Source organism: Lonchura striata, chromosome 3 (genome assembly GCF_050655825.1).
Source record: "Lonchura striata isolate lonStrDom1 chromosome 3, ASM5065582v1, whole genome shotgun sequence".
In the NCBI taxonomy this organism is placed as follows: domain Eukaryota; kingdom Metazoa; phylum Chordata; class Aves; order Passeriformes; family Estrildidae; genus Lonchura; species Lonchura striata.
In genome coordinates, this window is record NC_140705.1 from 86340138 (window position 1) to 86356736 (window position 16599).

Below are 16599 nucleotides of genomic sequence, written 5' to 3' on the forward strand. Positions count from 1 at the left end.
GCAAGACTTTCTGAATTTCTTTCATCTCTTCAAAGCAGTGAAAGAGTTTCTGTCATCTGGTGATGTTGTTTTTGTGCCAGGGAGTGTTTCTGTCTGTTAAATCAACAGGGGTTTTTTTTTCCACTTCTCACCAAGAAAATTCTTCCTGAACCAGGTTGGGGGGAGGGACCATGGGGGTTTGCTGTCTGGGGGTGCTCCTCCTGGAGGTTTTCTCACATATTTGCCCTAAACCAGGACAAATATTTTGCCACCCAGGCGTGGGGCTTGAGTGAGTGGAATAACCCTGTTGTCATTTTATTTTGATTCCAATTACTTGGTGTTGGTAGAGAGAAGTTAGAAGCTATGTTCTTTGAATTCATAATGTCTCTTGGGGTGGAGACCTGCATGTGTTTCTGGTCCCTAGGGTTTTTTGAGATCTTAATCCCTCTATGGTCCCTAAGTTTATTTTCTTACTCAGGAATAACTCTGGTATTGTCCCTAATAGGTAGTTTTTGCAGTAGAAGGGCACTGACCAGAATATCCATCGAGCTGGGCTTGTGTGTAATGGCTTCCAGGGGGTTTATAAAGGTGCCGAAGTCTGTTCCAGGAATGTATGGCTCATGGTCATGGTTCTGCAGCCAGTTTGTTAGAGGGGAAGTAGGGGATGAGGCTTTTCAGCCTTTGCTTTCCTTCTTCTCCTCTGAATCTCTTAGCTCCCTATTAGAGAATGTTCCATTTCCCTTGACTGTTAAAGAGACCATCTTTCTGGTGTTTAATCTGGTAAGCTTTCTCTATACAGTCTGCAGTCTTTCTAGAATGAGGGTTGAGATTTCTAGAGGGGCTGATGAGACCCCTGACCCAGGACTAGACCCAGGTGTGAGAAATTCTGAGTGGTGTGGGAAATGGGAGGATATGGGCCAAAGCTGCAAAGAAATTTTCTGACCCTGTAGCCTGGGACTTCCCATGTGAACAAATTCAGAATCCAGCTGAGGTGGCAAAACACCTGAAAGAGAAGTGCCATGATAACTCTAAGGAGAAAAAGATCATTGCATTGAGCTGGGCCCTGGCATATGCTTATCGCACCCTGCTAGATACTGTAGGGCAGCAGACAGAGGAAGGGGGGCAGGGAGATAAATCAGAGCTATCCCAGTCACTCAGGCTGCAGCCAACACCCCCAGCTCGAAGCCAGCAACTAAACCAGACAGTGAGCCTAAGCTAGCAGCTAAACCAGACTGTAAGCCTCAACCAATGGCTGTTGCTACTAGCACAAGAAGTGGAAAGTGCACAGAAAAGACCGATCGACCAGTGGATAACGATGATGATGATAATGCAGGAGAAGGACCCTCAATGCCTGCTGACATAAAATCAGAAGTCAAAGCAACTGGTACAAGATCAGAGGCCAATATTGAGTCCTTTTGCCTAAGGGACCTTCATGGCTTAATAAAGGATTACACTTGACAACCTTATGAGTCTGTAATTAGTTGGTTGGTCCGTCTTTGGGATGCTGCAGGAGAGGCTAAAATTCTGGATGGCACTGTAGTGAGACATTTGGGATCCCTGTCACATGATCCTGTCATTGACCAAGGAATGATGAGGGGGCCTAAACTTTGCAGCCTCTCGACACGGGTTCTGGAAAGTGTATCACCAACAGTATAGAACAACTGGAGACGCTGTGGTTCCCAACCACAAGATGATCTGAGAGCTGGAGACGCAAGGGGTGGTCATCAAAATCCACTCACCTTTCAATAGTCCCATTTGGCCTGTGTGTAAATCTGAAGGAGAATGTACATTGACAGTGGACTACCATGCATTGAATGAAGTGACTCCACCAGTGAATGCTGCTGTGCCAGACATGTTAAGAGCTCCAGGACCAGCTTGAGTCCAAGGCAGCAAAGTGGTACACCACTATGGATATTGCCAATGCATTTTTTTCCACTCCTCTGGCAGCAGAATGCAGGCCTCAGTTTGCCTTTACGTGGAGGGGCGTGCAGTACACCTGGAACCGACTGCCCCAGGGGTGGAAGCACAGTCCTACCATCTGCCATGGACCGATCCAGACTGCACTAGAAAAGGGTGAGGCTCCAGAACATCTACAATATATTGACGATATAATTGTGTGGGGGAACACAGCAGCAGAAGTGCTTGAGAAAGGCGAGAAAATAATTGGAATCCTCCTAGAAGCTGGTTTTGCCATCAAGAAGAGCAAAGTGAAGGGACCTGCTCGACAGATCCAGCTTCTGAGAGTGAAGTGGCAAGATGAACAGCGTCAGATGCCTACAGATGTTATGAACAAGATCACAGTTATGTCCCCACCAACCAACAAGAAGGAGACACAAGCTTTCTTAGGCACCATAGGTTTTTGGAGAATGCATATTCCTGAGTACAGCCAGATCGTGAATCCTCTTTACCTGGTTACCCGCAAGAAGAATGCTTTCCATTGGGGCCCTGAGCAGCAGTAAGCTTTCGCCCAGATCAAGAAGGAAATTGCTCATGCTGTAGCCCTTGGCCCAGTCAGAACGGGACCAGAGGTCAAGAATGTGCTCTACTCTGCAGCCGGGAACCATGGTCTGTCCTGGAGCCTTTGGCAGAAGGTGTCTGATGAGACTCGAGGCTGACCACTGGGATTTTGGAGTCAGAGCTACAGAGGGTCTGAAGCTAACTACACACCAACAGAGAAGGAAATCTTGGCCGCCTACAAGGGAGTCCAGGCTGCCTCAGAGGTGACTGGTACAGAAGCACAACTCCTCCTGGCACCCTGACTACCGGCACTGGGGAGGATATTTAGAGGAAAGGTTCCCTCCACCCACCATGCCACCAGTGCTACATGGAGCAAGTGGATTGCTCTCATCATGCAGCGCACCCATATTGGTAAACTGAATCGCCCTGGGATTTTGGAAGTAATTACAAATTGGCCCAAAGGTGAAAGTTTTAGTGTCACAGATGAAGGAGAAGAACCAGTGACACGGGGTGAAGAAGCTGTACCATACAACCAACATCCAGCAGAGGAAAGATGCTATGTTCTTTTCACTGACAGTTCCTGTCACATCGTAGGGATGAATCGGAAGTGGAAAGCAGCTGTATGGAGACCCACAGGACAGGTTTCACAAGCTAGCAAAGGTGAAGTTCGATCAAGTCAACTTGCTGAACTCCAAGCCCTTCAAGTGGCCCTAGACATTGCAGAAAGGGAGAACTGACCAAAGCTCTACCTCTACACTGATTCATGGATGGTAGCCAATGCTCTGTGGGGGTGGCTGGAGTGGTGGAAAGAGGCTAACTGGCAGCGTAGAGGAAAACCAATTTGGGCTGCTGCAGCATGGCAAGACATTGCTACCCGGGGAGAGAAACTACCTGTGAAGGTTCGCCATGGAGATGCCCATGTCCCCAGAAGTAGAGCTAATGAAGAGCAGCAAAACAATCAGCAGGTAGATCAGGCTGCAAAGATAGGGGTGTCAAAGATAGACTTTTAGTTTGGGAGCACAATGGAGGGTTATTCCTAGCTCTATGGGCCCATGATGCCTCAGGCCATCAGGGTAGAGATGCCACCTCTAAGGGGGCACAAGACCAAGGGGTGGATTTAACTATGGGCAGTATTTCTCAAGTTATCCATGACTGTGAGACCTGTGATGCCATCAAACAGGCCAAGCAGGTGAAGCCCCTATGGTATGGTGAGTGGTGGTCCAAGTACAAGTATGGGGAGGCCTGGCAGATTGACTACATCATGCTGCCCCAAACACTCTACGTGCTCACAATGGTAGAAACCACCACGGATGGTTGGAAAGATCCACTGTGTCTCATGCTACAGCCCGTAACACCATCCTGGGCCTTGAAAAGCAGGTCCTTTGGAGGCATGGTACCCCTGAGAGGATTGAGTCAGACAATGGGACTCATTTCAAGAATAGCCTTATCAACACCTGGGCTAGGGAACATGGCATTGAGTGGGTGTAGCATATCCCCTACCATGTACCAGCTGCAGCCAAAGTGAAGAGGTACAATGGACTGTTAAAAACCACCTTGAAAGCATTGGCTGGGGGATCTTTCAAAACCTGGGTGCAGCATCTGGCAAAAGCCACTAACAGCTGAAGTTCTATCAATTGAGCAGGTCCTGCCCAGTCTGACTCCCTGAATATAGTAGATGGAGAGAAAGTCCCAGTGGCACATGTCAGAGGTTTGTTAGAGAAGGCAATGTGAATCAATTCTGCCTCGAGTACAGACAAAGACATTTGTGGGATTGTCTTTGCTCAGGGACCAGGTTGTACATGGTGGATAATGCAGAGAGATGGAACAACACGATGTGTACCTCAGGGAGATCTAATTGTGGAGTGAGACTCATGTGCAAATACTGTTTGCTGGATGTTGCTGCCATTGTCTGTACATGAAAGCACACAGACATGAGACAGAAAGAAATGTGTGTCAAAGGTTTGAGCAAGTGAGATGGAAGTGTGAAAAATGCATATTTTATGATTGGTTTTTTGCAAATGTTACAATGAATATTATATGTGTAATGTTAGAAAGTTATGCTGTATTAATTCTCTGAAGTAGTTGTGGGATTGCCATGCTCCAGCACGGTGTGGGTGGATGGAGGCAGAGATCTCTGAAGGTTGCTCTTGGGGAAAGAGGTTTATTGGGGGTGCAGGAAGGTCCTGCCTCGTGCTGTCAGACGCAGCACGTGGCCGGCCTGAGAGGGTGGGGGAGGGGAGAGACAAAAGGAAGGTCTAGGAGAGGGGAAGCCCCAGGAGGGGAGGAAGTTCCAAGAGGGGGGAAGAGGTTCCAAGAGGGCGTGTGGCCCCTCGAAGCCCCCTTATCAGGAGTTTCTAGGTGGGTTGGGATAAGGCATGGGCCAATGGGGTTACAGACACTAATGTTTTAGGGGAAGGTACAGAGGTGTGGGATGAGCCACACATCTTTTGGGGGGTGGGATGGAACAGCCCATTTCACCCCAGGACCCATCCGAGGGCAGGGGTGTCATCCGGCTAGCTGGGAGAACTGTTCTCATCCTAGATGTATTATTTATGAACAATCATATTTATCTATCATCTGCAACAAGTAGTGTGTTAAATATAGTTTTAGGTTACAACTTAATATTGAAATAGAAATCTGTGATGTAGGATTTTTTTACTGTCTCCTTATTAGAAAAGACATTCTTCCACCTTCTCTCCATCTTTATGGAACCACCAGGATTAAGGGGAAGACGTTGACAAAAACCAGAAAAGTTCTTAATTTTCAAGGAATTCATGCATCATGTATGATATATATGAATATGCAACTGGCTGTTGCTTTTAAGGTTATTCCTTTGTTCACAAGGTATGCTTTTCATGACTTAGTGTCAGAGAGCATCCAGACATCCATAATTCTTTGCTTTTTATTGTCTTGTAATTGTCCTAACTCTAAATTTTGTTACTCTAATTGTATTACTATTTTTATAACCATTTTATTATTATTAACTTTTAAAATTTTGAAAATCAAGTGATTGGCATTGTTCACAGAAGGAAATGTGTTTGAGGAAGTGAAACATGGAAGTTTACATGTGAATAAATGCACAATGTTTGGTAGTATGTTGACACTATGGAAATAAGGGGTGGAATGTCCTAGGGTGACATTATGGTGCTTGTATCCCCAATCGTGTGTTCTGTTTATGCTTGGTGCTTTGTTCTGTGCCTTCCGGACTGATGCCAAAAAGTGAAGGTTTGTTTTGTCTTGTTAGCAGCTGGCTCACCTCCCCCCACGCTCTGTGTCTAGGAGAGTGGATAGGGCTTGCTTGCTTGCTGGCTGGCTCTTTGCTCTTGCTCCCGCTTTTTGCTTTTGCCTTTGGTTTTTTTTCTTTCCTTTTTCTAAATACCATTCCAACCTGCTCCAGACTGGGACCTGGGAAACACCAAGAGACACCAACAGCCTGCATTCTGTGACCTGCAGCAGCCATCCCCAACGCCAGAGACCGAGAACTGAGTGACCACTCCCATGAGAGACTTTCTGAATTTGTCATCTCTTCAGAGTGGTGAAAAGGTTTTTGTACTCTGATGTTCATTTTTGGTGCTGGGGACTGTTTCTGTCTGTTAAAGAACAGGGTTTTTGTTTTCCAATTCTCTCCAAGGAAATTCTTCCTGAACCAGGTGGGGGGAGGGCCTGTGGGGGTTTGCTGTCTGGGGGGGGGCTCCTCCTGGAGGTTTTCTCCCAAATTTGCCCTAAAACAGGACAGTGGGTCTTTCCTCCTCAGATCCCCACAATCTGCCTTTGCAGCCCCTTCTTGTGCGGGATCTCCAGGGCTTTTCCTCCCCATTGGCTCTTGTGCTGTGGAGCCTCTCAAAATGGCCTCTTCCAGAAGGTTCTGCCACGTGGATTTGTCCTCTCTGGTCTCCATCCTCAGCTCCTGACTGCCTGGGGGATGAAAGACAAGGAGTGGATTAGATTTGCCTCCATGCCAGAGGGTAGGAGACCTCCCCAGTGCTTCCCTGGCAGGACGGTGTAATCAGAGGGGTTGTCCTGCAGCCGGGGGGCCATGCCGGGTGGGACATGGAGCAGGAGAGAGGAAAGGGGTGGTGACTTCCTCCTCACCTGCCTGGGTATCCTGGGGCATCTTCCTCTTCCTTGCAGCCTCCAAGGGCTTGGGAATGGGAAATCCTGGTTTGGGGAAAAGAAGGGATAAGCATGTTGACTTGGAAGGTCCCTCTGCCCAAGTCCATCTCTGGAAGTCACTGGCCATCTGGGGTCACTAAAACCTCCTGAATACCAAGATTCAGCCCTGGAAAAGCCTCCCTGGAGTTCTCCATCCCTGGTCCCTCCCCTTTGGTGTTCGGGCTTACCCCTGTCCCAGCTGCTGGGGGTCACACTTATACTCAGGGTCTCCCTGCTCCTTGGTCCCTGCCCTCCCCGGGCTGCTGGAAGTCCCAGGAATGTGAAAATCTCCCCTCTCTTGCGTCTCCCTGTTTAGGGATGCCAGGGATTTTTGGGCTTCCGGATTCCCTTCTCCCCTTCTTCTCAGCTTTGGGCTGCAGGGACTCCAAGGAGTCCCCCCCCTCCCCTCTCCAGGCTGTTGAGTGTCCTGCCAATGGCAGCGCTCCCGCCCTTTCTGGGCCACCCACTTTGGGCTTCTGGGGGGACACAGGGCTCTGCTCCTCTAGGCTGCCTCTGTTCGCAGCCGCCATCAGGCCTCATAGAAGCAGACATGCCCACAAAGGCTGCAGTCAGGGCCGGGAGAGAGAGGGTTAATCAAGATGTCACCCACAGGTGACACACGTGGTGCCAACAGATGTCGCTATTGGACAAGAAAGGAGGGACAGCAGCTTGGGACATCAAAAGAGAAAGAGTCAGTTTTATTCCAACATCTGGTATTTCTAGAATTCCAAAGTTGACTGTGGATTGGAGGGCAGAATTACTACCTCTCCAACCACACTGGTCCAAAGACCAATCAATCATTTCTCTCCACCCACAGAGAAAGATGCAAACTATTCTATTTCTACATGAAATAGTGTGGGACCACTGACTCTCAAATATGAAAATCTTATCAGAAGGCTAAATAAGTTTCATGAGAACTTTAAAACTTTCCAAAGACCTATAAAAGAAAATGTAATACTTTTAAAAATCAGGGCAACAACTGGGCTCATACTTTGGGCTACTTGGAACAACAGAAACTGGGATCATGCTGCAAGCCAGTTGCAGGATCTGGGAATGACTGGATGCATGCTTCAGGCAACTGGGATATTCTGGCCATGACTGGGGGATCATACTTGGATAACTAACACCTTACTGGAGCCACTGGTAGTGCCTGGAAATGATTACAGACATGCTGGGGGCAATTGGGATCTATGGGTAGTATCTGTTGCCATACTCAGGGGACTGGAACCACATTGGGAACAATCGGGACCATGCAGCAGAGAACTGGGACCGAGCTGGGGGCAACTGGGAGTGAGTGGGAACATGCTGGGAGGGCCTGGGATTCTTCCATTCCAGCCTCCCCTTAAAAGCAGCTTTTTCCATGGGTGGAGCACAGATGCTAAAAAGCGGCAAAGCTGATTAGCCTGGCTCAGCTTCAGTACTGTGCAATTCACACAAGGAAAAGATTGAAGCAGCAGACCACTGGGCTTCTCTGTGTAGGCAGAATTGTGAAGGCAATTGCAAAAATCCAGCAGCTGATCATTCTCACGAACAAGCTGCTGGCTAGGTTTTGCTTCTCGACAAACTTACTGTGGCCCTTCGTTCCTGCAGCTGCCATCAAGTTCTCTGAATCTCACAGCCTCAGGGGATGAGCAAGAATTTCCAAGGAGGGCTGTATCAGGATGGAGTAAAAACCCAGGAAAGATGTCCTGGAATGCCTTCCATATGCATGCTAACAGTGAACTGAAGAGGCAGGAAAGATGCAGTCACTGTCATCTAGCAGTCTGAAGGCTGCGCACACATGCCCACTTCTTTGCAGCTTCGTTCTTCGTCTGTTACCAGCTACGCGCTTTTGGGCTCCCGGTGGCGAAAAGCGACTATTTCACGCACAGACGACTTGAGTGGCAGCTGTACGCTCCAGAGGGCTGCTTCTGCCGAAATAAGCCGGGGAGCAGCACTTCCCTTCGGACAGCTCCAGAGTCTCTAGTCATCTAAATCTTAGCGAAAAGCTTTCCCCCTAGGTTTTGGAAGGAGAAATTGTACCAGCACCGCTCACTTATCCCAGTCTTGCCCTGAAACTTGGATTTGATGCATATTCCAAAGAAACTGCTGTTTCCTTTTTCATGTTTAGGGGCCTGTGGCTCTGAGTCATTGGCCACCTCCTGAGATTCTGGACAATGAAGAATGTTGTCATGGTTTGACACTGGCACAATGCCAGTGCCCCCATGAAAATGCATCTTCCCAAATAAATGCTGTGAGATGCGATCAGGAACAGAGCAGAGCAGGCCCAAGCTTAATGACAAAGGAAAAAAAAAATATTAAACTACTACTATGAAAGACACACACAAACTAAATCCAGAATGAAAACCTTCCAAAACATTCCTCGATCAGTTTCCCACCCTTCAGACAATCGATACTCAGTCCATCAAGTGAGAGAGGAGTCTCCTGTGCCACAGACCCCCCAAGAAACACAGCTGTCAATTCTTGTGTTTCCATGTCACACATGGTACTGCCCGGAAAAAATCTGCCATGGTGACACTCTCCTTTCCATGCACAGTGCCCTCACCGCCATGCATGGACAGACTGCTCATAGGGTTTCTTTTCAAGGATGCTTTGCCAAGAACCAAAGACAACAGTTCAGTTTCTCATTTTTGGGATCGCAGTCCCCCCCATTTCCCCCAGGGGCTGAGGATCCAAGAACAGAGATTTTCTTCTTCTCTTCTTCTTCTCTTCTTCTTCTCTTCTTCTTCTCTGAACACAGGGGGCATCACCACAACCCTCCTCAACTTAGAATTCTCTGTTCACTCCACTCCAGTTGCTCTCAGCTGCTGAAGCAGGTCTCTTGGCTCACCATGCATCCCCCTAAAATTAAGTCTCTCTTGGAGGAGAAATTGGTTCAGTCTATGGCTAACAAGAGAAGTCCAGCCAAAAGCCACTCCATCATCTCCCCCACAACCTTCTTTTCCTAACATCTCAGGTCCCAAGCTGTCTCTCTTCTTCCTTTCAAAATGAGGAGTAATATTTCATAAAACTTTCATTTCACAAGGAAGGGTTAAAAGTCCTGATTCCCCAGACAGCTCTCAGCCCAGACCTCAGCTCCCACGACTGGACACCTTCACCTCCGCCCCCTGCCCTTCTCCTTCTCCATGGCTGGAGAATCTCCAGGTGTCTTCAAGCTCTCTATCTCTTCCCCTCTGCGGGGGGAGGGGGGAGGAACAAAGACATCTCAGCCTTCCTCCACCCTTCCGTCCACAGGAACTGGCCCAATTCCAGGGTTCCAGTCCTCCCACCCTTCGGCCTACCTCAGCCAGGCCACATGGCTTCCCCATGGCTTCCCATGGCTGGGCGGGGAAGGGTCTGCACTCTCTGATGACCGGAACCAAAGAAAACAAGTTCCCCTGGGAGTTCTGCTTTTAACCCCTCTGTCTCTCAGAGGAGTGTCCAGCCTTTAGTGGCCACTCCAGATGCCAATATCCAGACCTGACCATTGATTGGTTTGACCCCAACTTCCTGAGAAAATTCTCTTCCGTGTCAAACCATGACAGCTGTGTCCCAGACCCAACCTGCCACTACCTGGAACTTGTGCTGCCCTGACAGTCCCAACCACATCCTGCAAACGGACTTCAGGAACCCAGGTTGGCGAGTTATGTTTCACAGGCAACATGGCCGGAGTTCATGTTTAGGAGACTGAGGCCCAGAATGGACAGTCACCTCCTGAAATTCCGGACAGCGCAGGATGTGTTCCAGACCATACCTGCCACCACCTGGAACTTTTGCTGCCCTGACAGTCCCAAAGCACATCCTGCAAACTGACATGAAGAACCCAGTGTGGTGAGTTTTGTTTCAAAGAGAACATGGGTGGGCTTCGTATTCAGGAGTCTGTGGCCCTGAGTGGTTGGCCGCCTCCAAAATCTGCCAACTGTGCAGGATATGTTCCAGATAGAACCTGCCACCACCTGGAACTTTTGCTGCCCTGACAGTCCCAAAGCACATCCTGCAAATTGTCATCAATAACCCAGTAGCGAGATTTGTTTCACAAATAAAAGGGCCAGCATTCGTATTCAGGTGCTTGTGGCCCTGAAGGGGCAGCTGTCTCCAGAAATTCTGGATGGCAAAGGATGTGTCCCAGACCCAACCTGCCCCCCTCGGAACTTGTGCTGCCCTGACAGTCCCAAGTGCATCCTACAAACTGATAACAGGAACCTGGGGCGGCAAGTTTTGTATCACAGAGAACATGGGTGGGGTTCATGTTCAGGAGTCAGTTCTACTGGGTGGTCGGCTGCCCTCTGAAATTCCGGATGGTGAAGGATGTGTCTCAGGCCCAACCTGCCACCACTTGGAAATTGTGCTGCCCTGGCTGTCCAATTGCATCCTGCAAAATGGATGGTGTATCCTGGCATGAAGAACCCAGGGTGGCAAGTTTTGTTTCACAGGGAACATGGGTGTGGTTCACATTCAGGAGCCTGTGTGTGGTCTTGGGTCGTCAGTCGCCTCCTGACTTTCCAAATGGTGAAGGAATTGTCCCAGTCTCAACCAGCCACCACCTGGAAATCTTGTTGACCTGACAGTCCCAAACGCATCCTGCAAACTGACACCAGGAACCTGGGGTGGGAAAGTTTGTTTCACAGGGAACATTGCCAGCATTCGTGTTCAGGGGCCCGTGGCCCTGTATGGGCTGCCACCTCCAAAAAAATATGAACAGCAAAGGAAGTGTCCCAGTCTCAACCAGCCACTGCCTGGCTCTTGTGCTACCCTGGCAGTCCCTAGCACATCCTGCAAACTGACAGCAAGAACATGGGATTATGAGTTTTGTTTCACAGGGAACATGTCCAGTATTGTGTTCAGGAGCCTGTGGCCCTGATTGGCAGCTGCCTCCTGAAATTCCGGACAGCGCAGGATGTGTCCCAGACTGTACCTGCCACCACCTGAAACTTGTGCTTCCCTGACAGTCCCAAGCACATCCTGCAAACTGACATAAGGAACCTGAGGTGGCAAGGTGTGTCTTACAGGGAAAATGTCTGAAGTACGTGGACAGGGGCCTGTAGCTGTGATTGGGTGTCTGCCTCAAAAATCCAAATGACAGAGGATGTTTCCCAGACCCAATCTTCCAACACCTGGAACTTGCACATCCCTATACAGTCCCTAGCGTATCCTGCAAACTGACGTGAGGAACCTGGGGTGGCAAGCATTGTTTCACAGGGAACACGGCCAGCATTGGTATTCAGGGACCTGTGGCCCTAAATGGTTGGCCGCCTCCAAAACCCAGAATAACAAAGGATGTATCCCAGGTTCAACCTGCCACCACCTGGAACTTTTGCTGCTCTGACAGTCCCAAGCACATCCTGCAAACTGACATCAGGAATCTGGTGGATCAAGCATTTTTTCTCAGGGAACATGTCCAGCATTTGTATCCAGGTGCCTGTGACCCTAAGTAGTCGGCTGCGTCCTGAAATTCCAGTCGATGAAGGATGTGTCCCAGACACAACCTGCCACCACCTGGAACTTCTGCTGCCTTGAAAGTCCCAAGCGCATCCTGCAAACTGACCTGTGGAGCATGGGTTGGCGAGTTTCGTTTCACAGGGAATAAGGCTGGTGTTGGTGTTCAAGGGCCTGCACCCCTGAATGGGCGGCCACCTCTAAAAAATCAGAATGGCAAAGGAATTTTCCGAGACCCAAATTGCCACCAGCTGGAACTTGAGCTGCCCATACAGTCCCAAGTGCATTCTGCAAACTGACATCAGGAACTTGGGGTGGCAAACTTTGTTTCATAGGGGAAAATGGCCGGCGATCATGTTCAGGGGCCTGTGGCCCTGAAGGGGCAACCACCTCCAAAATATCTGAATGGTGAAGAATGTGTCCCAGACCCAACCTGTCACCACCCTGAACTTGTGGTGTCCTTATAGTCCCAAGCCCATCCTGCAAACTGACATCAGGAACCTGGGGTGGTGAGATTTAACAGGGAAATTGGCCAACATTTATTGTCACCAGCCTGTAGCCCCGAGTGGCCATCCACCTCCGAAGACTACGAATGGTGCACGATGTGTACCAGATACAACCTGCCACCACCTAGAACTTGTGCCGTGTTGTAAGTCCCAAGCCCATCCTGCACACTGACATCAGGAACCTGCAGAGGTGAGGTTTCTTACACAGGGAAAAGGGCCAGCATTCGTGTTCAGGGTCCTGTGGCCCTGAATGGGCTGCCGCCTCAAAAATATACAAATGGCACAGGATGTGTCCCAGACACAACCTGCCATCACCTGGAACCTGTGCTGCTCTTACAGTCCCAAGTGCATCCTGCAAACTGACATCAGGAATGTGAGGTGGTGAGCATTTTTCCACAGGGAACATGGCCAGCGTTCCTGTTCAGGGGCCTGTGGCCCTGAAGTGGCCAGCTGCCTCCAAAAAACCCAAATGGTGAAAGATGTGTCACAGATCCAACCTGTTACCACCTCAAACTTGTGCTGCCCTAACAGTTCCAAGCCCATCCTGCAAACTGGCATCAGGAACCTGTGGTGGAAAGTTTTGTTTCACAGGGAAAAGGGCTGGCGTATTTAGGGGCCTGTTGCCCTGACTGCAGGGCAGAGTCCAAAAATTCTGGATGGCGAAGGATGTGTCCCAAACCCAACCTGCCACTACCTGGAACTTGTGCTGCCCTGACTGTCCCAAGCGCATCAAGCAAATTGACATCAGGAAAGGAGGTGGAAAGGTTTGTTTCACAGGAAGAGCCGGCATTCGCAGAGACGGGCCTGTGTACCTGAAAGGGCGACCGCCTCCAAAAATCCCAATGGCCCAAGATGTGTCCCAGACCCAACCTCCCACCACCTGGAACTTGTGCCGCCTGACAGTCCCAAGCAAATCCTGCAAATTGACATAAGGAACCTGCATTGGAAAGTTTTATTTTGTAGTGAAAAGGGCTGGCGTTGGTGTTCAGGGGCCTGTAGCCCTGAATGGGCAACGGCCTCCAAAATAGCTGAACGGTGAAGGATGTGTCCCAGTCTCAACCTGCCACCATCTCAATTTTGTGCTGTCCAGACATTCCCAAGCGCATCCTGCAAACTGACATGAGCAACCTGGGGTGACAAGCATTGTTTCACAGGGAACATGCCTGTCGTTTGTCTTCTCGGGTCTGTGTCCCTCAGTGTTTTGGAAGACTCCAGAGATTATGGACGCTGAAGGATGTGCTCCAGAACCAGCCTGCCATCAATTGGAACTTCTGCTGACCTGACAGTCCCAAGCACATCCTGGAAACTGATGTCAGGAACCTGGGGTGGCAAAGTTTGTTTCACTGGGAAAAGGGCCGGCATTTGTGTTCAGGCGCCTATGGCCCTGAGTACACAGCTGCCTGCAGAAAATTTGAACAGCGAAGTATGTGACCCAGACCCAACCTGCCACCACCTAGAACTTGTGCTGCCCTGACAGTCCCAAGTGCATCCTACAAACAAGGTATCAGGAACCTTGGGTGGTGACGTTTTTTCACAGGCAAAGGGGTTTGTGTTCAGAGGCCTGTGCCCTGACTGGGTGGCTGCCTCCTGAAAATCGGAAGGGTGCAGGATGTATCCCGGATGCAACCTGCCACCATCTGGATCTTGTGCTTCCCTGACAGTCCCAAGAACACCCTGCAAAATGACATCAGGAACCTGGGTTGATGAGCATTGTTTCACAGGGAACATGGCCAACATTCGTAGACAGGGGCGTGTGGACCTCAGTGGTCGGCCAACTCCAAAAATTGCGAACAGTGAAGGAAATGTCCCAGAGACAACCTGCCACAACCTCAAACTTGTGCTGCACTGACAGTTCCAAGCCCATCCTGCAAACCGACATCAGGAACCTGGGGTGGCAAGGTTTGTTTCACAGGGAAAAGTGCTGGCGTTTATGTTCAGAGGCCTGTGGCCCTGAGTGGGTAACTGCCTCCAAAAAGTATAAATGGCACTGGTGCCTCCTGGACCCAACCTGTTACAACTTTGGCCTTGTGCTGGCCTGACAATCCCAAGCACATCCTGCAAACTGACATCAGGAACCTGCGGTGTCAAGGTTTGTTTCACAGGGAAAGGGGGCCCCTGAACACAAAGGGGGCCCTTTTCAATACTCACTAACCCATCTGGCCAGAGTTCTGTGCCCACACAGCAACCAGCATGGAGCTTTCTCTCATCCTCCATCACAGGCTTCTTCCCTCCACACTCAGGGAGCTGCAGCCACTCAGGGAACACTGACTTAGTCCTGGACTAGCAACAGGAGACACACAAGGATAATTTGGAACTTGTTCCGACCTCAATGCCATCCAGATCTGGGAGAAAGCACCTCTCACAGATCCTGGAATTGTCTTCCCTGTCCCTTACAGCTTCAGAAGGTTTCTGTGGCAGCCAAGATTATTATTGCGGTTCAGAAGCTGCACATGACTAAAGTATTGCCTCGGGACTGTGGAGCTTCCCTTGTGCCTTTCACTTCTTTATCCCAAATCTTCTCCCCAATGCTCAGCAATCTAGAATAAAAATGGGAAAAGAAGGAAGACCAAATAATTCTGACATTAAGGAAGGTTGCTTATCCCAAAACAGTTCCAGGTGAAAAAACATTTCTGCCATTTTAACAAATCCACTAGATACTGTTTCAACTTGATAGTAACTTGTTAAATACTATGTCAAGAATCCTAAGGACAAGATGCTTGGAACTCTCAGAAACAGCTCAGCTTGGCTACTTCAAGGACTTTCCCACCCAGGGAACCCAGGGCAACCCAGCACGACCCCTCCTCATTCCCCACTCACCTGTTCCTCCACCACAGCATGGCTCTCTCTCCTAGGGACCTTGGGGTGACCCAAATGACATCACAGCCTCTGAGTCTCCACCCCCTCCCCCTCAGCCTTTTTTCCTCACCCCCAGAGAAAGTACAGAATGAATCAAACTGCCCTGGACAGCAGCGTGGTGCTTTATTCAAGCCCTTTCTATGTGTACACCCCCCACCAAAAGGGACTCGGCTGCAATAAGAATGGGAGGCAGCCCCCCAGAAGTTTCCTCCCCAGCCCCACAGTCACAGGCGAGAGGCAGAAAGAGGGAGTGGCAGCAGAGAGAGCACAGGAAGAAAAGTAAGAACGGGGTGCAGAATGAAATTGAAAAAATTATTAAAAAAAAAAGCGCAAACAAAAAACAACAAGAACAAAATCTGGGATGGGACACATGGCAGTAAGGGAATAAAAAAGAACAGGGACAGGGAACGGGACACAAGGATCCAGTAGAGAAACAATGGCACACAGGTGTCACCACAGAGCCACCAAGGATAAAAAAGGAATACAAGTAAGGCAAAAAACCAATCAAACAAAAAGACAAACAAACAAAAACAAAACTACCAAACCAAACCAAAACAACCCAAAAAACCCTCAAAAAAAGAAAACCAAACCAACAAAAAACCACAAAACAAAACAAAAACAAAACCAACCAACCAAACAAAAAAAACAAAAAAACAAAAACAAAAAAACCCAACCAACCAAAAAAATACCCACACAAAATACCCCAAACTGGGATGGGCAGCATTACAGAGACTGATTAAAAAAGAACAGGGACACGGAGTGGTACACTCCATGTGCATCCAGTGAGAAACAATGGTATGGAAAGCATCACAGTGCCACACAGAATAAAAGAGGAACATGAGTGAGGCACAGAGAAAAAGACAGAGGGCCAAACACATGGTGAAGACAGATGGATACAAAGAGGGAAACAGAGAGCAGCAATGACCACGGCACCTGCTGGTGGGAGAAAGGCGGGCAACGCGCAGGGCAGGAATAGAGAAAGAGAGGCATGGCCAGCAGGACAGAGGCTTATCAAGAAAAAGGTACAATGAGAGTGAAGGACTGGGCAGAAGATACAGACAGGTACAGGCAAAGGGACAGTGAGAGAGACAAAGAAATACAGTCCTGGTGTAGGACAAAGGGAAAAAAGAGGAACAAAGAAGGAAAGATAAAGATGCAGGCAAGGAGAGGGAGGGAGACAAAAATTAGGACAGGGAGAGGGACTGAGCAAAGTTTATTAAATATTGAGCATTTT

General features: G+C 49.2%; 1 protein-coding gene and 1 long non-coding RNA gene across 5 annotated transcripts in view; one reads left to right on the forward strand and one right to left on the reverse strand.

The window, feature by feature from the left end:
• LOC146767979 (uncharacterized) overlaps positions 1-10173 on the forward strand; it is a 37605-nt gene extending 27432 nt beyond the window's left edge. The window contains exons 2-3 of one of the 2 annotated variants that reach the window (XR_014953861.1): positions 5110-6401; positions 7201-10173. This is a non-coding gene — a long non-coding RNA (uncharacterized LOC146767979). Of the gene's footprint in view, positions 1-5109 lie in introns of both variants that reach the window. The other variant, XR_014953862.1, reaches the window with a different exon arrangement.
• Positions 6128-16599, reverse strand: part of RIN2 (Ras and Rab interactor 2) — a 90100-nt gene continuing 79628 nt past the window's right edge. For 2 of the 3 annotated variants that reach the window (XM_077782015.2, XM_085575611.1), the window contains exons 12-13: positions 6529-6594; positions 6128-6351 (exon numbers count right to left, since the gene is read on the reverse strand). In XM_077782015.2, the coding sequence (XP_077638141.2) occupies positions 6337-6351; positions 6529-6594 (81 nt within the window). In that variant the 3' untranslated portion in view covers positions 6128-6336. Of the gene's footprint in view, positions 6595-16599 lie in introns of all 3 variants that reach the window. The other variant, XM_085575608.1, reaches the window with a different exon arrangement.